Source organism: Octodon degus, unplaced genomic scaffold (assembly GCF_000260255.1).
Source record: "Octodon degus isolate 3935 unplaced genomic scaffold, OctDeg1.0 scaffold00132, whole genome shotgun sequence".
NCBI classification, from domain to species: domain Eukaryota; kingdom Metazoa; phylum Chordata; class Mammalia; order Rodentia; family Octodontidae; genus Octodon; species Octodon degus.
In genome coordinates, this window is record NW_004524708.1 from 7,244,280 (window position 1) to 7,269,215 (window position 24,936).

A 24,936-nucleotide genomic window follows, 5' to 3' on the forward strand; every position below is an offset into this window, starting at 1 on the left:
CGGGCGCGGGCGCAGCCGGGGGTGCCGGCGCGCAGGCGGAGACGGAGGCTCGCGCCCGGCCGGGCACGCACTCGCGGCGCAGCCTCCTCAGTTAGCTTTTTATTAGTCTTCTTTTTTTAAATGTATTTGGTACAGGGTCTCACTATGCAGCTCAGACTCATAGTGATCCTCTTGTTTTCATCCTCCCGAACCCCAGGATTACAGTTGTGCTCCACCATACCCAGACTCAGTGGCCAGCTCAGCATGCCCAGGGGCAGAGCCAGTGTAGGATGTGGTGCTGGGGATCAAACCCTGATCCCTGTGCTTGCATAGGCAGGCACTTGGTCTGCTGAGCTATCTCCAGCCTTTTATTTGCCTTCTGTAAACTCCCTGATTGTTTTGTTTTTTACCTCCATTATCCGACTAGTTATATTGTGTGTGAACCCTCCAAGCACCTTATTGAGCTGTGTTTTATTCTCCTCTATTATCCTTTCACATAATTTGGTTATATGGCTTTGCTTTCCTCTCCCTCAATATCCTATATACTGGCTTTAGCAGAGTTGGAAATTTTGGAAGGCATTTTGTTTCCTTGTCTTTTTCTGTTTCTCTTTTATGCTTAATTTTATGTGATTTTATAGTGAAAGGCTATGTTGCTAATATGGTGACCTCTTTAGCTTGCTTTTTGGTGATGTGTTCAGTATGATCCTTTGCCTCTGTTCTAAGAGTCTATGACCTCTGTTAATGAGAGAGTGGGGTGCACAATGTAGCTGATGCAGCATTTGGACCTCTGGAATGGATTGCAGTGTGGTTAATCACAAAGGTTGGTAGTCACTGGCTTCTAGAAGGAGATTACTCAGGAAGCTCAGCCTCTAGCTATGTCTGTCAGCCAGGCATATGTGCTCTTGCATCTTTAGTTCCCGTGGCTACCATTGATGGCACTTAGGTTCTGTTTGGTGTGTCAGCACCACTTGGCTCATCAGCACAACTTGCCCACCATAGACTCCACTGCTGTAGACTGTCATTATGGTGAAGCTGGCAAAAACTGGTAAAAACCAAGGTGACTCCAAGAAAATGACACTTCCCCCAAAGGAGGTAGAAGAATGTAGTGCTGATGAGGAAATGTCAGTAGATGACAGCAGTGGAGAAGAGGTTTTTATCCCTCAGCAAAAAAGCAAGAAGGCTACCACGAGCCCTGCAAAAAAGTAGTGGTTTGCCCAATAAAAAATTTGCTATTACCACATCTGCCAAGAAATCAGCTGTCTCTCTAGACAGAGTGGCAGTGGAAGCCACACTAGCTAAGAAGACAGTGATACATGCCAAGCCAGTTGATGTACCTGGCAAGAAGGGAGCTACACTGGGCAAAGCTGTGGTTGTAGCTCCTGGTAAGGTGCTGTCACCCCAGCCAAAGGGACAAAGAGCAATGAAAATGCCAAAAAGGAAGACATTGATGGGAACAAGAAGACAGTGACAGTGAGAAAGAGGAAGGTGACTCTTAAGAAGAAGCTATGGAGATCCTACCACCACCCAGAGGAAAGGAATCACCTGCAAAAGCCAGTCCTATAAAGCCAAGAATGTACTAGAGAGGATGAAGATGAGGAGGAGGACGAATTTGATGAAGATAAGGAGGAGGAGAAAGAAGAGGAAGAGCCTGTCAGAGAAGCACCCGGACAACAAAAGAAATAAATGAACAAATAGAAGGCAGCTCCTGAAGCCAGCAAACAAAGAAGGCACAGAACCAGCTACAGCTTTCAATCTCATTGTTGGAAATCTGCTTCTGTATGAAAAACTGGGTATGATGGTACACATCTGTCATCTCAGCACTTGGGAGCTTGAGATGGGGATCCCTGCAGTTCAAGGCCAAGGCTAGCCTCAATTATATAGCAAGATCTTATCTCAGAAAGCCCAAACTAAAAACACTCCACAAAACAAAACAATAAAGTTGGGGTCAGTGAAGCTTTTGCTGAAAATGATCCCACTACTCTGGTTGTCAGAATTGGCATATATGGAAGTTTGGCTATGTGGACTTTGACTGTTGAAGACCTGGAAAAGGCCAAATTTTGGACTACTAAAAAACTTTAAAACCTTAAACATACAGAATTTATATCATGTACAGCAGTAGAACATAAAACTGCAAGAACACAAAAGGAGGATGATAGGATTATACTGCAATAAGTTTCTAATTCTGTGAGGGAGAACACTGCTGTTTGAAGGTAGATGGCAATTATCTCATGATGCTTATTTTAATCTTTAGAATAATTGCTAAAAATATAACACAAGAGTTTTATTACATTGGTCTAGGCAAGATTAACTGTTGTCGAATTTCTGTCCAGCTGTAGACAACTAGAAGACAGGATAAATATATATGAAAAGATTTCTTTTCAGACATTAGCCTGTAGGCAGTGCAGGATGCTGACCCTTGAGGGAGGTTAGTAAGCAACATAAGCCCTGCAGATGTCCTAGTATGCATTTTCAGGCAGTTTCCAGATATCATTGGAGCACATAAAACCCAGGAGACTCTGGTGAAGCCAGGGCAACTAGAATCTGGGGTGGGGTGGACAGGAAACTGAGGGAATGACACAGAAACCTATAGTAATGAGAAATCTCGGGAGATCCATAGACTGATGCTCTGGAATGATGGGTTGAATACATGTTAAAAATGTAAAAGTCTACAGTGCTGGGGAAAATCATATTGGAAACCATATGCTGAACAGTTCTAAGAGAGCTGGGGATATAGCTCAGTGGCACAGCGCTTGCCTGGCAAGCACAAGGTTCTGACAGACTGTGAAAAGCAATCATGTACCACCCTCAACCCTACAAATGAAGCCAAGAATTACAATGTAAACCCTAAGACAAACCAAATACTGATATACAGCAAATATGTACTAAATGTGGTAACTATATTTCCACTAATGATATTGAAAAATTCAGCAGTAGTAATATAGAGATAAATAACGAAGGACTTGTAAAACTTATTGGTTGCACTATTGAAGATACAGGAAGTGGAGGCTGGGAGAATGACAGAAGAAAAATTTGAAAAATTAGAACCCTAGGAGATAAGAAACAAGGGAGAAAAGTGAAAGGATCCTATTATAGACTAAAGGATCTTATAGAAAACCAATGAGAAATTGAAGACAAAAGGGAAAAGACAAAAAAAGGAATAATATAGAGAATAAAAAATAGAACAAAGTAAAAGGAAAAAGAATAAAAAGGAAAAAGGGATTGAGAAAGAGAAGAAAGAAAACAAAAAGGATAATGAATCCAAAAACAGTGAAAAAAATTTTCCCTGCATTTCTGAATGAGTGGTGTCCTTGTAAGATCTGTACTTGTGACGTCCAGCATGTCTCGGTCTCCCTGGCCTCACCTTCTGGCCTGCGGATAGGTGAGGTTCACCCCTATTCCAGAGCCCCTGCCTGCCCCAGGTGCAGCAGTGTGCAACACAGATGTGGCCTTGTTCACAGCGGTGGCTGGGGAAGGCAGTCAGACCTCAGGTCTGTGTCAGAGATACGGGCAGCAGGACAGAGGTTTGGGTCTTAACGTCACAGGCACTTTCAGACACAGCTGTTCTCACTGTATCTCAAGTGGGCCTGGCTTCTCACTGCAGGGGAGCTGTCCCTCCCAGCCTGAGTTTAAATTTTTAGGAGGATCTTGTTCTAGCTCACTCTCTGTCCATGGTTGTCTCCCATGGCTGTCTGTCACTCACTGTGAGAGGGTAGCACTAGAAACCATGAAGCAAAGTTGATTTTTAGTTGTTCTGGGTCCCAGATTTCAATAATCAACACTGTCCTGGAATGGCACCTGATCAAATGCACGGTGGTAATATGACATCACCTGTGCTTAAACCCCTGTCCAGCTATTGCCTGCTGTAGGGAAGGAGTCCCTTGAGCCAAACCCATTGTTGTTCTGCAGTTCATGATGGCCTGGGTTCCCTTGGCATTTATCACTGGCTCTCCCAGCCTTGGATGCTTACCTTGTTCTGGGTAACTAGATTTTCCTCCCTGTAAGCTGAGAGAGCGAGGAGAGATTCCAAATTGTTTATTTCTTTTCTATGTGTTGTGGATTATCTTTGTAGCTTCTCCATGGCCTTCTCTGTAGCTTCTAATTTTTCCTTCAGTTGCTTTGTGGTCCAGATAACCTACCTGCCTGACTCTCCGTGTTTTGTCTGTCTGTGTCTGTCTGTCTTCTTTCTCTCTTTTTTCCTCCCTCTCCCCTCACCCCTCCCCACCATCTCTCTGTCTCTGTCTTTTCTTGAAGTTGTTATTTTCAGTATGTGGGTTCTGCATTTGGGAGAGGCTGAATTTTGCTACTGATTACATACACATACATACACACACACAAAGGGGGGAAAGAATATAAACCTATTGGCTACGAGGGAAGCAAGGGAGTCCTAGCAGGCACTGCCTTTCTGTGCATTTGCTGTTTTGAGGTAGGGTCTGCTGTCTTTCCCTGGCTTGTCTCCAGCTCCCTGGCTCAGAGGAATCCTCCTATCCCTGAGTCAGTCTCACCAGTATCAGTGACTTCAAGTGTGCAGTGCAATATGCGACTTGAGGGAGATGTCATCCTATAAGCCATGGAATATCCACCCCATAATGAAATTTTCTCAGTTGGACATCTTTGATAATGAAGCGGCTTTACATTAAAGTTTATTCTTTTCATACCTGTCAAGGTAAGTCACACCTTGTGAGTGTATGCCATATAACTCAACAGCGGGGTTCTAGCTTGAATTCTAGCCTCTCAGTTGTGTACGTATTTAACCAGAGAGCCAGTGTGGCTTGGTGGTTAAGAATTTAGGCTCTGTTGTTTGATTTCCCCCATTCCAGTCCTGGCTCCACTCCTACAGGTTTCCTTACCTCGGCTGGCAGGTTCCTTGGTTTCTATGAGCATAGTATTCTGGTGGCAGAAGGGAAGACTGAGCAAGACCACTTCTGAGCTCTTGTAAATAATCTAGATGAAGGTGGTGAGTAGTAGGCAGTAGGTAGAGAGTAGTAGGCAGAGGCAGAGCAAAGTAGCCCCAGAGTGAATATTACAAGTATCTGATAATAAATTCAGAGTAGAGTATGATAAAAAGAATTAACGACATCAAGGTTTTTGGTGTGAGGACCTGGAGGTGGCATTTGCTGAGATGAATATGTTTTTTATAAAGTAATGCCATGATGTTAGTAGCACTTTTTTTTGTGTGCTTGTTTCTTTTGCTTTTCAGCTTTTGTAGTGGGTGGGTAAAGTTGAGAGCAAGTGAAAGAGTTCCAGCCATGTATGATGGCACATGTCTGTAATCCAAGCACTTGGGAGGCCAACACAGGAGGATCATTGTGGGTTTAAGGCCAGCTTGGGCCACATAGTGAGTCCAAGACCAACTTGCACTATGGGTGTATACCAGACTCGAATTCATGGTGATCTTCCTGCCTCAGCCTCATAAATATTGTGATTATAGGTGTATACTACCACACCTGGCTATTTCTATCATCTTTAATAGTAATTCAGACACTTCCATCTAGTAACCCTTAATAATCCTGAAGAATAGAATTCAGCATAAATATGCATGGCATATGGGTTATTCATACAGTGTTACATGATAATATAAGTGAATTAAGATAACATTACTCTGGGAAATACTACAAAGAGTCAACAACTGGGATTTCATACTATTAAAAACCTTTTGCACAGCAAAAGGAATTACCAGTAGTGAAAAGATAACTCATAGAGTAGAAAAAAATTTTAGCTAGTTTGCCCTCAGACAAAGGAATAATATCTACAACATAAAAGAATTTAAAACAATCAGATGCTCCAAATTTAAAGACCCAAATCCAAAAATAGCTATCTAAGATGAATGCACACTTCTCAGAGGAAGAAGTGTAAATGACAAGCAAATATATGTAAAAGATGTTCAACATCACTGGTCATTTGAGAGATGCAACTCAAAACAACACTAAGATTCCATCTCACTGGAGAAGGAATGGCAATTATTAAGGAATAAACCAATAACAAATACTGGAAGGGTTGTTGGGGAGAAAGGAACTCTTCAGCACTGTTGGAGTGAAGGCTGGTACAATCAGGGTGGAAATTCCTCAAAAAATAAAACAAAAAACTAGGACTACAGTTTCCATTTGACCCAGCTATTCTCCTTCTGGATTTCTTCCCAGAAGAATTTAAATCGTTATAATACAGTGATATATGTGCATCCATGTTTATAACAGCACAGTTTGTAATAGCTAGGTCTTGGAAATGAACCAAATGCCCATCAACCAAAGAATGTATAAAAAAAGATGTGATTTTTTTTTTTAAAATATAGTGGAATAGTACTCAGCCATTGTAAGGTTCCTTCCTCAATGCAAGAGAGGGTGAAAACAAAGAAAGAAACCCTTTATTGTTTAGTGTGGGAAGGTGACCAAAGGAGAAGCTGGACCCTTCAGGTGGAGACAGAGGTTGGAGCTTTTATGAAATAGGGCTGGGGCCAGGGTTTACAGTGAAGCCACAGGCGCTTATTGGAGGAGGGTTGGTGAGCGTGGAAATGAAAAAAGGAAGTTTCCGGTTAACCTGGGGAGAGGGAACAGAAGACAGTCGAGAACCAGTTCTTCATCATTGGTTCTGGGATTCCTGTGGGCTACCATGACCACCCAGTAGACTGCTGCATGATGCAGACCCATCAGCCATAAAGCAGGATAAAGTTGAGATATTTCTAGGTAAATGGATGCATCTCAGGACCATACTCTTGAGTGAAGTAAATTGGACACGTGTAAATATTGCATTGTTTCTCTGGTGCAGAAAACCAAAAGTGTAAATAAGGACCAAAATATGTAATAGGTATTGTGAAATGGGAAGAAATTGTTCAAAAGAAAGGAAAATTGGGGGGTTGGGGGAAGGGGGAAGGAAGGAATGGAAAAGAAAAAAAATGATAAAAGAAGGATAAAATAGAAATAAAGCTTTGTAAATAAGGAGGGAAAGGGGTTTGAAAGGAGGAGAGGGGATTGGGGAAAAAAGGAATTAAGATACATATAGGCACAAGTTTCCTATGATGAATGTGATTATTATGCATATTTAAATTATACCAATCAACTTAATAAAAGGTTAACAGTTGGATTAGTTAAATGAGGTTAAAGCATAAAAGAACTTTTTTAAGAAAAAATTTTACTATCACCCTGGAGAATTCATATATAAACTTACATAGGAAACAAGTAATTTTTAACCTTAAGGCAAATAGTGGTAAGTGAATATTGATCTCTCTCTCTCTCCCCCTCCCCCCCTCTCCCTCCCTCCCTCCCTCCCTCTCTCTCTCTCTCTCTCTCTCTCTCTCTCTCTCTCTCTCTCTCTCTCAAACAAATAAATAAATAAATCCCTCCCTCCCTCCCTCCCTCCCTCCTTATCTATCTCTTAGCATCCCTGATTTTCTGTAGCTTTGTTTCATCTATCAGTGTATTGAGAAAACAATTTTGTATGACAGTACATATTCTTTATGCTTTTAAGTGGTTGTCTAGTTTACCTTTGTGATTTATTTCACCAGACTGTTCTCATTTTCCTTATTTTCTCTAGCATTGTAAATAAGAAGGGTGTGAAAATCCCTAGAGCTGACTCAGAATTGAAACATTTCCAGAAGTTTAATTGTGGGCCACAGGGATGCAGGCTTTTTGGCATATATTGGCATTTTGCCCTCCAGAAGTGTTTCACTAGCTTAAAATCTTACCAGTATGACTCATTGCCCTGCACTCTTGTACCTTTTTCAAGAATCATAGTTTGTCAGGTAGAAAGTGTTTGCTCACTATTTTATGTGTTTTACTTTACTGTCAGGATGAGTATTTTTAATGTTTTGAGCTATGTACTTTTATTGCTGTGACACGTATCTGTTTATCTCGGACTTGTTTTTCTGTTCCTTTGTATGTATACATGCTTACATATTCCTCGTAGATTAAAAGCTTTAATCCTAATTTTTTTTTTTTGGTGGAATCAGGGATTGAACTCAGGCCTTTGCACTTGCCAGGCAAGTCCTTATTCTACTGAGCTATCTCCCCAGCCCCTCAATCCAAATGTAATTTAAAATACACTATCATTTCAATTTTTCAAATAACTTTCTAAAATATTGCCAAATTTGGGGGAAGACTAGTCTACTCAGACATTTATAACATGATGTACTCAGTTTTTTTATGAAGAACAATAGAATAAATATTAAGAACTATAAAACATACACACAAAAAAGTGTAAAATGTATACATTTAAAACAAAAAATCAAATATCCATATTTGAAATTCTATACCTAAGCATTTATCATAAGAAAATAATTGAAAACTGATGCTAAATGCACTAAATAATTTATTGCAGCAATATCTATAATAATGATGTTAGAAAGAAGTGAATAAATTAAAAATAATGGTTAAATTAGATTTGTCATTTAAGTATCAAGATATCATTAAAATGATTAGGACTTTGAGCTGGGGGTGGTAGCACATACCTATAATCAAGAGGCTGACACAGGAAAGTCAGGAGCTGGAGGCCAGCCTGCACTATACAGTGAGTTGAAAGCCAATTTGAATTACATAGTGAGACCCTGTCTCAAAAAATAAAGTAAAATAAAGTAAAGTAAAATAAAATGATTAGAACCTTACAAATTACTTATAACAGTGGCCATATATAAATTGAAGTAGAATACAAAATTATTTCAACTTTATTATTAAAACCAAGTATAATGCACATAAAAACAAGACCATGGAGGAAATGTTGAGTTGTTTATGTCAGCAGTTATGTGTATGTACAGTTTCCTAGATGTAACTATAAAAGCTAGTTTTTGAGTAATTACCGTGTGCTAACACCAACACTGTGAGATAGGAATGATATCATTTTCAATTACAATGAAATTTTAACTTGACAGACAGATGTTTTAAAATATGTACAGAAAGAGAAAGTATATCGTAATGAAGGCCATGTAGCTGCCCCCTAGCTTCACCACTGTCAGTTTGCATTTTTAGTGTGCTGCAGAGGAGTAGTTTAAAGTCACACTTGTCTTACTCCAGAACTCATGCTGTTAGTCACAGTGCTCCTCATTTTGTCAGTTGGTGCTACTGAGGATCTTAGGATTGCTTGGTGTTTTGGTGAAATGGGCTCAGGAGGGGCCCACACTGGCTCTAGCCCATGGGAGCAGTGAGTGTCTAGGTGCTGAGGAGGTGGAGAAAGCCTTCTTTAACCCTGTGCATTTTGTAACAAGTGTGTTTTAGCTGCAGTGTTCTGCAAAGACAAAACTTGCTGATACAAGTTTGTCTTGCTTTATAAATCTTTGACCCATTCTTTAAACTCTGGCCACTCTAAAGGTGAAGGCCTATGGGTGTATTGGTCTTTCTGATTAAAGCGGCCTTCTCCAGGTTGGGAAATGGTGTAATTATTAACTGTGGTAATGGATATGTGTTTGCAGGTTTCATCTGGTATCTCCATGAGCTTTACCCTCTGAGGACACCCAGGACATACCCTAGAGTCTTTGAAACTCATCTATTGTCCTTGGCTTAACTCTTGTATGTAATTTTGCTAAGCATTGTTTTCCTGTCTTTACCACTCTTCATACCTCTATTCACATATACACAACTTCTATAAATTGTACTTAGGAGCAGCAGCCTTGATAAAAAGAGATTTTTGTTTGTTTGCTTTAATTTCTCATTTTTAATCTGGGCGCAGTGGCATACACTTGCAATCCCATCACTCAGGAGAGTGAGGCAGAGGATTGCAGAGCTAGAAGCCAGCTGGAATTACGAAGTGATTTTAGGTTTAGCCTTGACTATGTAGTGAAACCTTGACTGGAAGAACAAGATCAAACAAGCTAAACAAAAAACCAAATTACTCATTTTAAGGTAATTTTAGAGGGCAGGAGCCCCACATTTATAGGGAAATTTGTGTGACACATAGCAAATATAGACTACAGTAGTGCTACATCTCAGTAGCTTGTGCTTCTTAGTTTTGACTTATCTTAGGCATTGTCTGACTTGGTAAATTTCCCTGAGCACTCAAGGCCGCCCTGCTTTGGTGATAGGACTGATGGGTACTCTATCATTAGTCCCTGCCCAGAAAATTAGTAGGGTGTTGGAGCTTATCTTTGATTTCTGCTGTGACCCTGTGAGATGCGGTGATGCAAGAAGCCTAGGTCTGAAGTTCAGGAGTGAGCAGACGCAGTGTGATTTGTAAAGCGTCATTGGATGTGGAGATTGTAAAAGAATGGGCCTAAACAAGGTCCCCAGAGATGTGTGGGATAAAGAAGTGGCTCAGGGAAGGAGAGGTGAAAGCCAGAGCAATGAGTGGACGGGTTAGGAGAGGGGTACACTAGAGCTGAGCTCCAGCTTGCAGTGGTGTGGCACTGTGAGTGCTCAGTCGGCAATCTGAGCTTCATTACTGTCTGCATAGAAAGAAGGAATTAAAGTCAGAGATTCCAGAACCCTAGGAGAAAATGGTAAGTGAGGACACAAGCAGTGAGTGTTGTAGCCCATTCTATACGTCTCGGAGATGACCTCCAGCAGGATGCCCTCTGGGTAAGCCAGTCGGGGTAGTGCTCCTGGCCCCATATTGGGGTGGGGAGTAGGGATGACTCCTGGGCTGTAGTGTGCTTATTATTTTTTTTTTTTCATGAACATTTAACAGCATAAGCAATTATTCTATTTATTTATTTTTTGAGGCAGGGTCTTGCTATGTAGTTCAGACTGACCTGGAACTCAATTATATAGCCTAGGCTGGCCTCGATCCTGCTGTACTCCTCCTGTGGCAGCCTCCTGAGTGCTGGGTTACAGACATTCACGATGGCCAGCAGTAATGATTTTAATAAATGGATTAAGAGCCTATGAAAGTTGCAAATAAGTCAGTCCCACATTGGTTGCGTTGTCCAAGTCTTCTCTCCTCCAGGGAAGCCCCAGCTTTTAGTTCCATATTACTCATATTACTATTTGATCATTATCATTTAGCTCTCCCACTAGACTAGAAACAGCAACACTCCCAGTTATTTTGAATTCTCAGTACCCAGCACAGTGCCCAGAAAGTCGTATTCAGTGTTTATTATGTGAATGTTTGAACAAATAAACTCATACATATCTTTTCAAAGCACAGGATAATTCTAATTTGGTGGTCTAATGGAATTTAGAAAAGTAGAATGTTTAAGGAAAATAGGAATTGATAGTTTCAAAGGCAGTAGACAAAGATTGAAAACCAGCCTTTGGATTTGGCTGTTAGAGAAGGCGACTAGTTTCCAGAGTGCAAGTATCATAGAAGAAGTGTGCGAATGGAAAGCATATTTAAGTGAAGAGTAAGTGAGAAGTGAGGACAAAGTAACAGCATAGAAGTTTATTTTTGTTTCATTTTTGAATATTTGAGGCTACTGGAAAGAAATTATTGAAGAAACTCAAAGATTTCAGAGAGAATTTGTTATTGTTGATGAAGTTATGCACTTGATTTGCTTAGAAATGAATATGCCCACTAATACATCAGGATAATATATTCTTTTCTCTTAGGTTTTCTTGCTTTAAAAAATATATTTAGTTCACTACACAGATTGGACTCATAGTGATACTCCTGTTTTCAGCCTCCCAAGTGCTGGGATTACAGGGATGCACCACCACGCCCAGTCTTAATCGCTGTCTCAGCATGCCCTGGGAGTGGGGCCAGCACAGCACACTGGGGATAGAACCCCGGTCCTTGCATCTGCCTAAGCAGGAGCTTTAATCCACTGAGCTATCTGGCCGGCCCTTTCTCTTAGTTTTGATACCTAGTTTGAACTTAGAGGTTTTTGCTATGCTATTTGGGATTGCCTTGTGACAAATCTAATAGTGGCATATACATAACAAAGTAAATTAGATCTGATAACCTGTTATTCCTTGTGCATGTTTCTATAATCTTTTTCTAAGAATTACATAAGAGTGGGATTTTTGGGTAGTTATAATAATGCTTGGTTGTTTGATTTTTCAATCAGTCATAACTTGCCACCTAAAATTACTATAATTTTGTCTCCTTAGCAATAATTTAGTATTATAAGCTGTTTGAAAATTGCAGTATACTTATTTTAGTGGCTAGGACTTTATCAGCTGCTGTCTTTATAAAATCTTGCCTTGAAATGTGACATGTAGGGCCAATGTTATATAACAGTTGGATCATCATTTTCGACTTGAAGATTGTGAAAGAGAAGCCTGAATTACCAAGCAAAAATAGATATTATGAAAATTATAGACATCATTACTCGTTACAGTGAAACTTTAAAATAAATCTTTTAAAAAATTCACCCATAGTCTTGCTTCAGAATATTTTTTTCATTTATGACTTTGAACATTATAAAATATTTCTGAACAATATAAGAATATCTTTATAACTACACTCACTTAAAAAAATAAAACACAATGCATAGAGTGGGAGCCCTGTTTTCCTTTTATCTATCACGTCCTCATTCCTCCCTCCCAAAGGTAATTATAATTGTACATATGTTTTATTTTCAAATTTGATATGTTGGTATCCTAAGTCACATATTCTTTTTTTTCAGAACCAGGGATTGAACTCAGGCTCTTATGCTTGCCAGGCAAGCACTTATTCTACTGAGCTATCTCTCTGGCCCCTAAGTCACATATTCTTAGAGCTATACTTTTTCGTTTAAAGTTATGTTTGTAAGATTCATCTATGTTGACATGTAGTTCTTGTTTACTTATATTTGCTGCCATACAGCATGATCTCTTTGAATATTTTGTGCTTTATGTATGCCCTTTTTCATGGACTTTTCGGTTCTTAATTTGTTGCTTTTACCTTGTTTTTCCAGGGAGCCATTGTTTGTTGGCATAACAGGATGACCTGGCACCCTCTCCATGCAGGGCAGTGCAGCTAGGAAGGTAAGATTGGAAGGCTGCTTTGGTCCTCCACTGCCTCCTGCCAGTCTGATTAGACTGCTATGCTTCAAGATGACTTTGTCTGATTAGATGTAGAAACTACATAAGGGCTTCGCAGTCAGATTTCAGTTAGCAGTTACAACCCTGGAAGCTTACCAATGCTGATTTTTTTTTAAGGTAGTTCTTATGTGGTAACATTTTGTAACCAAATCATAATAAAAAACAACTGCCATCTAGAACTGGGTATTCTTTATATGTTGTCTAATGTCTTGCAGAGAAGAATAGTTGTTGTGCTGTCTGGCATGTGTGTCCTCAGTTTTACTGTTTGCCAAATTGTTCTTCCAAGTGGTTTGTCCATGTACTCTTCCAGCCTAAGGAGCCCTGGGACTTGAATATTGACACAGTTTACTTTCACCAGTCCTTTGGGTAGGAAACAGCATATTCTTAATAAGAAACAAAAGGGTTCTCTCTAACACATCCTACAAACAAAAGGCTTGGTCTATAGGGCATTTCACGTGTGCACCAAAGTGAAGGGATTAGTTCAGTCCTGTACTCATCACCCTGCCTCAACAGTTGCCAACACATGGCCAGTGTCTTTATTCTGAGGAAGCCTGGGCTGTCCCAGCAGTCCATCTGCAAACACTTATGTATTGGTAGCACTGAAACTCTTGCACACACAACTACAAAAACTGTGTCCTGCCAGGTATGGCGGCACATGCCTGCAATCCCACTTGGGAGGCTGAGGAGAATTGCCATGCATTTAAGGCCAGCATCAGCTACATAGTGAGTTTAGGACCAGACTAGACTGCATAGCGAGATCCTGTGGAAAAGAAAAAAAACACAAACAAAAAATACTCCACTAAAAAAAATAACAGTCTCTCCATGTTACCAAAAATTAGGTAAGATTTTATTTTTTCCAATTGTAACATATTCAAATTCATATCTAAGTAAGGTTAGAGTGCTAGGTTTCCTGCACTGTCCCTTGCAACATCTATCTTTGGCATATTAGCAGCCACTGATAGTCATTTCCTGAAAGATCCACTTTTTCATTGGAAGTTGGAAAATGATGGTGTCTATCATTCCTTCTTGGTTATTAGCAAAATACCTCTGAGGGATTTCTCTCATCAAATTGATCATCTTGAGATTCTCTAAGTGTAGAAAAGATACATTTTATTTTTCATTCATCAACTTTAAAAATCATTAATCTTTTACTGTCTTGCAAAGGTTGCTTTGCTTCTCTTTATTACTGATAGATTTAAGCATACTGTATTTGATAGGATCTAATCCATCACACTTATTTTCCTTATTGATGCTTAAATTGTCTGGCTTGGCCAGTGGGACTTTCTTCAGGTTATCTCCTGACTTCTTTTGATACAATCTTAATAGTGTTTTTAAAAAATAGTTTTCTTAGGGGCCAGGGATATAGTTCAAGTGGCATAGTGTCTGTCTGGCAAGCATGAGGTCCTGGGTTCCATTCCCAGTACCAAATAAATAAAAAATAAATGTAAATAAAAAGTTTTCTTGATTTTTGTCTGATGAGATTTTTCAGGTACATCTTACACATTTCTTGCCTCAGGCCTGGAATCAGCCATTTCTCCAAGGAGACCTTGTCACATAGCCACCTTCTGCCTAGCATTTTCCAGAATTCCAGACTTCCAGAAAGAAAGCAGTTTAGCACTAACTGCATTATTTATGTAAATACTTTTGGTACAATGAACCCCTCTTCTGAAGGAATGGTTGTAAACCTTTTGAAACTGAAATTCATAGCTGTCAACCAAGGCCCACTGTATTTGCAGGTTTTGTAAAGGGTGAGCAGTTGGAGGCCTCCTAAGTAACTGCTCCTGTGAGATGTCTGGTGGAGGTGCTGGGTGGGCAGTGGGTTGGATAAGGTGCAGGTAAGGTTGCAGAAGGTTCAGAGGAGAGCTCATGATGGAGACAGACATGCAATAGCCATTAGCACTTAGTGCCATTTAGAATCTAAACAGATTTAGAAATCACACAGCAAGTGGGCGCAGTGAGGGACCCAAGCCCTGGGCCTTTGAGTAAGAAGTAGAGGAGCAGCTAATAAAGGAGACTGAGAAAGAACAACTGGTGTAGTAGTTGGAAGTGGGGTGAACATGAAGGCATTTGATATCCATAAGGGTAAACAGGAAGATTGTAGGGAGAAGGCATCAGTGCTGTCAAATGCTATAGAGGGCCCAATAAGCTGAAAGTGGGGAGTTGACTGATGCCCAAGTGCAGGTCACTGGGGATCTTAAAGTAAGCTATTGTTGCTGGGTAGTGGCTGGGACAAAAGCTTGGTGGAGGAGGTTAACAAAGAACAGAGCAGAGGGCTACAGATAGTTCTTTAAAGGCATTTTTCTAGAGATAGAAGTGGAAACACTGCCAAGTGGAAGGGGACAGGTGATAAGGATTCACAGCAGCATGTTGTTAATGGAAATGCTTCCACACACAGAGATGTCCATGACATGGGAAAGGAGGTGCTCCGTGGGACCAGGACCTGCTGCTACGCAATGTGGGAGAGGCGGCCTCATATGGAAACACCAACTGTTCGTCTCTGCTGATGGGAAGGCAGCAGAATGTGTGGGTCCCACAGGTGGGCTGGTGGATGTGCTGTGGAGAGCGCAGGAAATCATTGTCTGCTGTGCATGAAGCAGGGGAGAAGATGCTGGGGTCTTACAGGTGAACAGGTGTAAAGACTTGTATTGAAGACCAAATGCTTGGAAGGATGTGATTGTTAGGAACTGCTTTCTTATTATTGTTTAATTTTTTTTTTTTTTTTTTTTGTTTTGTTTTTGTTTTTGTGGAACCGGGGATTGAACTCAGGCCCTTGTGCTTACCAGGGAAGTGCTTATTCCACTGAGCCATCTCCCTGGCCCCACACTGCTGTGTTTTGATGAGCCTGCCTTTCCATTGGATGGCGCTGGGCAGCAGCATTCACTGTAGTTTTGATCATAATTGATAAAGTCACTAATGAAAGAGAACTTTAAGGACTGCTTCAAAAACTGGCCAACAACCATGGAATAAGTGTGTTTGAAGCCGGTGGGAGTATTTTGAAGGGATTAATGGCAGTGTGTCTTTTACTATAATAAAATTTTAAAAATTTAAACATTTTCTGTATATTTGACCCTATGTTCATTATCCTCCCCCCCCCCACCGAAATGAGGAGTCACTCTATAGTTCAGGTTGGCCTTGAGCTCACTCTGTAGCCCTGGCTGCCCTCAAACTTTCTGCTGTCCCCTTACCTCATTTTCCTGAGACCCAGCATTAGAGGCATGCTCCACCATGTCTGGCTTTCATTTTTTTTTTTTTTTTTTTTTTTAACCATGCAAATATTTCTTGAGGTCACGAACCTTATCTGTCTTTTGTTTACTAGTACTATTGAAACATTTAATGAATTTTAGGAGTAAAATAGCTTTAATAAGAGCTATTTAATGTCAGTTATCAACAAAAACAGTTCATTTGATCCTTTATCAGTGAATATGATGTTCACTTAGATTTATTTGCATCAGCTGTCATAGTGAAAAAATGTAAATGAAGTTTCTAGGGTTTTTTAGATGTTGCAAAATTATCAATCTATTTGTATTATAGAACAGATGAAAAGATACAGACCCAAGTGATTGTGCAAACAGAATGGCATAAAGTAGATAGATAATACAGTCATTTGTGCATTTTGAAGAAAGCTTCTCCTTTGTTACATTCTCTGTTTCCAGCTTGAGCTTCTGTTTTGATTTTGGGAACTGAGTTCACAGTTAAGGAAGCAGGACCAAGCCCTACAGAGATCATCTAGGAGTAAAGAAAACAGGTAATTTAATGATGACTGTAATCTATTAAATGAATGCTTTTCCCTACCCCCTCCAAGTGACTTGTGATTTATTACTTTTATTTTGTATTTATTTTTTACTTATGGTCTAAGTGAGGCAAGATTTTGCAACACATGAAATGAGTACACTATAAATTTATCTATTTGATGCCAGTAATCTCAGCTTTATTTCTCTGAAAGAGTCTAGTTGAAGATATTTTTTGTGATTACTATATTTTATGATTTCTTGTCAGGATTTATAAGTGCCTTAGTTAAATGGCATAACCAAAGTGAGTCATCTGTTGGGTTTTTGATTTGTAGTTTGTATTACATTTTCTTTCAGTTCCTTATTAAGTTAATAGCGATTTATGAAAATTAACAAGCTAATTTGAGATTTTTCATTTTTATCAGTAATTATGAGTGGAAGATCTCAAGTCCACATTTTTTGGGGTGCTCCAGTTAGTCCCCTGAAAATGACGGTATCCCAGAAAACAGCTTCTTTAATGTCCACATCTGACTCCTGGGAGAAAATCCAGCTGTTGTACCATGAAGGTGGTTTGCATATGCAGGAAGAAAGCTGCACACCTGGGAACCTAAGAGACTGTAGAGTCCTGGAGGGTGCGGGTACTCCAGATCTTGTTCAGAGGGAGCATGGCTTTCTGCATTCTGCTTCTGAAGCACAGGATGGAAAACCCTGGAAGATTCTCTCTTCATGCCTGAGTCCTGTGTCCTCCTCTAGTGTACAAATCAGAGGATTAAAGGGCAGAGCCCAGTGTTTACCTAAAAAAGAAAAACATCAAAAGCTTGAATGTGAAAGCAAAATCACAGGTGAACAGCCTGAAGATCAGTCACATACATGTGGCCAAAACTTTCAGACAGAGTCCTTTTCTTTAGGCCACAAATGTGCAGCTATGTTGGATTTGGGCCATAGTGCTGGACACATCGATACAGTACTTAAAACTGTAGAGACAAAGTGTGTGCCAACAGAATACCAGGAGATACAGAGCCAGCATCCAGAATTGCTCTCTTCTATTGCTGTGAATGAGCCAGAGCCTGCAGGAGCAGTGAGGAAGGGCTCCAGCCCTAACGTGTCTGTGGAAACTGAATTTCTTAGTATCATGACCTGCAGCCAGGTTGCTTTCTTAGCTCAAAGGAAGGCAGAAAGGCAGAAGTCCAGAAATACAGGAACTGTGAACATGGAGAGTGAACAAAAGGCAGGGCTTGGGGAAGTAAGCATGACTGAAGATAATGTGATTGAGCCTCATGAAGATTTTGTGGAAGGACATGAAAGTGGACAAAACCAAGCACATTCCTTAGAACTTTTTAGTCCTGAAACAGCAGGTAACCACATTCACATAAACCCAGGAAAAGGTCTGGAAGGAAATGCAGGATCTCAAGAATTGTTCAGCTGTGAAGATGAACTGGCACCAAATGAGATCCATATTGAGTTATGTAGCTCAGGAATACTGTGCTCCCAACTAAATGCCTGCCATGGAACTCCTGTTGGAAGAAGTGAGCCCTCCAAAGATAACTCGGGCCATTCTAAAGCTCTATCTGAACTCCCTGCAGTTCCTAAGAAGATGAAATTGTGTTCTAATGTAAGAGACACTTCCAGGTCAAGGGACAAGAGGTTTGTGTCTGAATTTAAAGGTATTAAAAAACTATCATTAATAAAAAACTGTGACTCTAAAGGCAAGAAGTATAATTGTTTAGTTATGGTGCTTACTCCATGTCATTTGAAAGAAGTAAACATAAAATCTGGACCAAATTATGGCTCGAAGGTACCTTTAGCAACAATTACAGCCATCGATCAGTCAGACATGAAGAGAAAGGTGGTTCTGTGGAGGACCACAGCATTTTGGGCACTTACCGTGTTTCTTGGAGATATACTTTTACTCACAGGTGAGCCTATCCCGGGATAGTGGCAGCTTTTCTCATAAAACTGTGGCTTTCTGTTTTTCTCCCTTCTTAAACCTTTGAGGACTCGCACTTGCCTCCTCTGGGCCAGCCTGACTGGCCCCTTGTGACACCTGCATGGGTCTCCTTTCTGCTGTGCTGCCCACTCTCTGCCATTTCTGGGTCTCTGACTGCCCTGTTCGTTCTACACCACCTTTCCATTCGTCTCCCCTCTAACAAGCCTTCTCTGAGTCCTCTTCTTCATTCACCAGGGAACTGTTTCGGTTATATCATTGAACTCTGTTTCACTCTCTTATGTTTTTATCTATGTATGTCTGAGTTTTAATCCTTTTCATATTTAGAAATATGAAAAGGAGAAAAACTCCTGGTGTTGTTACCAATTTTATATAGCTACTAGTGGAGTTTTTGAATATTATCTTTAGATTATTTTCTTTGTGCTTCTTTAAATGTGATTTATAGAGCTGGATGTGGTAGCTCATGCCTGTAATCCCAGCACCTGGAAGGCTGAGGCAGAATTGCTTGTAGTTCAAGGTCAGCTTGGGCTAGTGAGTTGTAGGTCAGCCAGAACTACAAAGCAAGATTCTTATCTCATCAAAATAGAACAAAGCAAAGCAAAGCAAAACAAAGCTGCCCCTCAAATTTTAAAAAAGTGATATATATATGTATATATATATATATATATATATACACACACACATATACATATATATGTATATATCACATTTGTCACATATATCTATACATAGTTACAGACAGACATGTATACTGATATGTTTATTGGGAAATTACTTTGTATCAGATCACATTTTAAGCAGTACATGTATGTCTCGTTACAACTACATGGGGAAAATACTATGTGTTATTCAAGTTTTTCTATTGAGGAAATTGAGGCCTAGAAAAATGAAATGACTTGTACACTGTCATGCATCTTGGAAGTGGCAAAGTCACAATTCCATCTAGCCTACAGAATTTTACTCATACTATATAACAATAAGGAACATCATCTTTCTTATCTAGCAGAAGAAAGCTAACATTGTGGCATGTTCTTTGTTGATTTAAAGTTAATACTGAATATATTAGCATTAGGAGGAAGTTGACTAGGCTGTGCCTGCAATCATGATAGAGGAGTAGGTCCCAGTTAGCCTTAGAAGCTGAGAGACCTTGGCTGCACCAGTCGAGTCCTACCGAGTGGCTTGCAGGCAGAGTGAGGACCATGTTCTATCCAAGTGTTTCTCTGGATTGTCAGACAGTCTGTAATACAGAGGTGAGCACAGGATTTTAGCATAGTTCCGCACCACTATCTGCATCTATACAGTTGTTCACAACTTGGTGACATTCTCTCAAGTAGCCTTATTGGAGTTTAATCGTTTCCCTATTATAGGATATTTATTTCTCTGAATATCTTTTAAGTCAAATTTTTGTTTTATTTATTGTTTTAATAAAGTAGTGAATTATATGTACACATAAATTTATGAGTAGCTCTCTATTTTAATGAATAATGTACAGTTGTACATTATTATATCTCTGTCTTGGATAGCTTGTAGTATCTTGAGCTGACAATCATCCCAAAATGGAGAGATTCTGTGTAATAAACGCATTCCATTTAGGCAGTTTTGCTGTGATACTTTTAGCAACAGAATAAAGAAAGAATGTAAATTCAGTTGTCTAGAGGAGACTGACTAGAGCTGAAAAGGTGAGCACCTTAGCACAGTGTTTAGGGAATAGACAAGAGGAGCTAGGAGCCCGGGCCTAGCAGTAAGCGGGCACAAGGGATTAGGAGGCAAGGGCTACAGCTCGGGCTTTCAGAAGGCTCTTCTTAAAATTTCTTATTTGTTCCTTCTAAAAAGCAGGCATTCTGAGTCAGATGATGAAAAGAGTCTTTGTCTCAGTACTGGCATGGAACCCAGGGGATCACACATGCTAGGCAAGCATTCTACCTTTGAGCTGCTTCTGCAGCACAATGAGAAGTCCTAAAGTTGTGCTTGCTCTTTCTGGTGAGGCAGTGAGGAGCCACTGAGTGTTCTTTAAGACTGTAATTTGACCTCACTGATGACCCTCACAAACCTTGCATTAGCCCTGTGGGGCATCATGGAGAGGCCAGGAGGCCTTGGGAAGGGGCTCTGGGATGTAAAGCAGTAGCAGTGGCAAGAGGTGGGCAGACTCCTGTGCAGACTCAGCCAGTAGGGCCTGCAGACCATGGGTGGGCAGACAGGCAGTGCGAGTGCAGGCTTCACTTACTCAGAGGAGATAGGTAAAGTGGAGGGAAAGCAGGTTTGGGTGGGGCTCAATTTAGGGGAGCAAATAGAATATCCTGATGGGAAGGTTCATTAGGTAGTTGTGAGTAAAAGGGCTTAAAGCTGAGGACAGGGTCTACATATAAATTTGGAAGTAACCACTGTAATTTATGCATCCTTGCTTTTTTTCCCCCATTATCTCCCACTTATTTTGCTACTGCTAATATTTTATACTACAAACACTTTGTACACTGATTATATCCTGCCTGGGTCTCTTTCCCTGTCTCTCTTCCTGTCCCTGTCCCTGCCCCTGTCCCTATCTGACTTCCTTTCCCTCTATATCTCCCTTTCCTTCTACATCTTCCTCCCTCTCTGCATCACTCTCCTCTTCTCTTTCCATGTATAGTTTTTGCTCTACCTAGAATTATTTCTACCTTTTGGAATGTTTATTTCCATTTAATGACTTTTTTTTAATCCATCTTGGATGATACAGGTCTTTCTATTCCATTGGAAAATGTTCCCCACCTCCAAGGTATTTCATTTTTAATATGTATAGATAATGATTACCATAGTGTTTAAGAAAAAATTATCATACTCTTTAATGTCATCAGATACACCCATAGCAGAAGGAACCAACACATGCTGAATGTTACAACTTTTCTAAGCACTACTACTTTGCAGTCAGTCCTTCACTTTCTGATCTCAAAAGACTTACTTATAATCTTTCTGAAGTGTTCATGAGAGCCCTTGCCTTACGTAAGTAGACACCATTAAAACTATCTCAGAGAGCAGTGAGCTTTCATGCTATCCTTTCAGTATGGCATATGGGGGTTATGTGTAATATTTTGCTAAGTGATTGCTAGGTTAACAGTACTAAGAAGGAATTTATGGCATGATCAGCCTTTTTTTTTTTCCCCTCTCTAGATGTTACCATTCATGAAGATCAGTGGGTTGGTGAGACAGTACTTCAATCAACATTTACCAGTCAGTTATTAAATCTTGGGAGTTATTCTTCTGTCCTGCCTGAAGAATGTAAGACACATTTTGAATACAGTAATTTCTTATATAGTATTTAAAGTACTGATGGTCCTTGATTTATGTTTCAACTTAAAATTTTTTACTTTGTGATTGTGCAAAAGCAACACACATACTTTGTTTTATTCATTTTTTTGGAGATATCTTGCCATATAATTTAGGCTGGGCTTCCATGCACTATGTAGCCCAGGCTGGCCTTGAACTTGTGGTGATTTTCCTGACTCAGGTTCCAGAGTGCTGGAGACACACATGGGCCAGATATAGGCCACCATGCCTGGTTACACTTTGGATCTTGAATTTTGATATTTTCCTGGGGTCACTAGTCTCTATATGCTGTGATCTTCTCTAGAAATGCTGGGCAGTGAGCCACAGGTTCCTGCCAGCTGCCTGATCTCCAGGGGAAGCAACTGAGCCTCTCAGAGGCACCCTGTTGCTCAGCTGTTTTAGGTGATAACCCCATTGTAAGTTGAAGAGCGTCTGTACATAAACATACCAGGACAAATTAGAGTAAAATGATTCTTCTTTCTTTCTTTCTTTCTTTCTTTCTTTCTTTCTTTCTTTCTTTCTTTCTTTCTTTCTTTCTTTTTTTTCTAGCCATATATTATGTTCTTATTGTGTTTGGGTGCCTGGGCAATTTATTCCTGTCAGTGGTGATCTATACTATTTGTGGCCATCTGTCACCTTGCAGTATGTGTTCATTATAAACTCCCAGCTCTGTGATCTGATTGATGGCTTCGGGGTTCTGGGTGATCGGTGTCAAGAACCTGCTGCCCATAACCTTGACTGTTTGAGACTGTCTTTCTCTCATACTTCTTTTGTGATCTGCCTAAAGTTCTGAAGCTTAACCATCTCCCTATTTTTACTCTTCCTGGAGTGCTCTCTTATTTTCACCTCCATTCTTATTGTTTCATTAGTTGGGAGCAAATCAAAAACCTTTCTACCTCTGGGTCCTACCTCTTGGTTATCTCCATGGCACAGGTCCTAGAGTGTATCTCATTTCTTTATTATAATTAAGTTTATTGGTAAATTGTATATCTATATATCTATATATCACATTCATAATAGGGACTTTGTATCTGTACATGTTATATCTTAATTATTTTTTTCCAATTCCCCTTCTCTCCCTTCAACCCTTCTCCCTCTCCTTATTTACAAAGCTTTCCTTTTGCTTTCTCGTTCTTTCTTTCTTTCTTTCTTTCTTTCTTTCTTTCTTTCTTTCTTTCTTTCTTTCTTTTTTAAAAAATATATTTGGTACAGAGTCTGCAGGACTACGTGTAGTGTCTTACTACATAGATCGGACTCATAGTGATTTTCCTGTTTTCAGCCTCCCAAGCACTGGGATTATAGGCATGTGCTGCCATGCCCAGTCTCAATGGCTGTCTCAGCACATCCTGAGGGCAGGGCTGGCACAGCACGCTGGGGATCAAACGCCAACCTCTGTGCTCTGCCTAAGCAGGCACGTTAGTCTGCAGAGCTGTCTGGCCAGCCCTTTTTCTTGTTTTTTTCTCTTCCCTTATTTCTTTCCTCCTCCCCTCTCCCCTAGTTCCCCTTTCCATTTGAACATTTTCTTTCTACTTCACAGTATCTACCATACATTTTGGTCTTAATTACACTTTTGGTTTCTTACACCAGAGAAACAGTGTGGAATTTAACTATATGTGTCAGATCTATTTCACTGAAGAAGACTGTGGTCTCAAGCTACACCCATTTACCTAGAAATATCTCAGCTTTACCCCTTTTATGACAGACTGCTACTCCATTGTATAAAAATCGTATCTTCTTTATCCATCCATTAGTTGATGGGCATTTGGGCTATTTCCTAGGTTTATCTATTACACGCTCTGCTGTTATAAACATCAGTGTACATACATCACTGTGGTATGGTGTTTTAAATTATTTTGGGAAGATGCCAAAAAGGGAAATACTTGGGTGAAGTGGAACCTCTAGTTTTTTGAGGAGTCTCTGTACTGATTTCCACAGTGGGTGTACACACTCCCACCAACAGTGTCTATACTCCCACCAACAGTGGCGAAGGTTTTTTTTCCTTCCCCACAGCCCCAGCAGCATTTGTTATTGGTTGATTTCTTGATACTAGCCTTTCTTTCTGGAGTGAGATGAAATCTCAGCATTGTTTAAATTTGCTTCTCTTTAATAACCAGTGATATTGAGCATTTTTCACATTTATTTGCCATTGCTACTTTTTCATCTGAGAAGTATGTATTCATTTCAGATGTCCATTTTTGGATTAGGTATTTGAATTTAGCGGGATCTGATTTTTTTAAGTTCTAGTCCTTTTTCTGAGGAACAGCTGGCTAAAACATTTTCCCACTGTTCATTTGGGTTGTCTCGAGAAATGAGATTCCATTTGTTACTTCTTTGTAGTATTTCCTGTGGGATTAAGGTTTTATTCATAAAGTCTTTGCCTACATCTATGTTTTCAGGAGTTTTACCTATTCTCTCTTCCAGCAGAATTAGTATTTATGTTTTAATATTTAGATCTTTCATCTATTTAGATTGTAGGTTAGTGCATGGTGAGATACATGGGTCTCATTTTAATCTTCAGCATCTGGAAAGTCAGTTTTTTCAGCACCGTATATTAAAGAGGCTATCTTTCTTTCAGTGAAGAAACTCTTCATCAAAGGTTGGCCCCTTTGTCAAAGATAAGATGATCTGAATGTATTTGGAGTTGTTACTGCATCTTCTAATCTGTTCCATTGATCTCTGAGGCTTTTGGCCAGAACCATGCTGTTTTTACCACAGTAGCTTTGTAATTTAATTTTAAGTCAGGGATTATGATGCCTCCTGCCTTATTGTTCTTGCCTGTTTTGCTGTTGTAGGTCTCTTCTGGTTCCAAATGAATTTTAGGATTGTTTTCCCTAATTCTGTGAGGTATGATATTGGTATTTTGATTGGGATTACATTAAATCTATATAACAATTTTGGAAGTATGGCCATTTTTACTGTGTTGGCTCTTCCAAACAAAGAACAAAGGATATCTTTATATTTTTCTAGTATTTTCTTTTTTAAAAAAAAATTGTTTATTTATTTATTTATTTATTTATTTATTGCGTGTGTGTGTGTGTGTGTGTGTGTGTGGGTGTGTGTGTGTGGCCAGCTCAGCCCACCAGGGGGGCGGGGCTGGCTGGCATGT

General features: G+C 39.9%; 1 protein-coding gene across 14 annotated transcripts in view; it reads left to right on the top strand.

Moving 5' to 3' along the window:
• The window catches only part of Fam35a (family with sequence similarity 35 member A), a 161,338-nt gene that overhangs the window by 66,677 nt on the left and 69,725 nt on the right, over positions 1–24,936 (top strand). For 5 of the 14 annotated variants that reach the window (XM_023701298.1, XM_023701300.1, XM_023701299.1 and 2 more), the window contains 4 exons: positions 15,253–15,479; positions 16,511–16,602; positions 17,011–18,501; positions 21,675–21,782. In XM_023701298.1, the coding sequence (XP_023557066.1) occupies positions 17,016–18,501; positions 21,675–21,782 (1,594 nt within the window). In that variant the 5' untranslated portion in view covers positions 15,253–15,479; positions 16,511–16,602; positions 17,011–17,015. Of the gene's footprint in view, positions 1–10,162; positions 10,394–10,442; positions 10,473–12,962; positions 13,224–15,252; positions 15,480–16,510; positions 16,603–17,010; positions 18,502–21,674; positions 21,783–24,936 lie in introns of those variants that run through there. The other 9 variants (XM_023701295.1, XM_023701293.1, XM_023701306.1 and 6 more) reach the window with 7 other exon arrangements.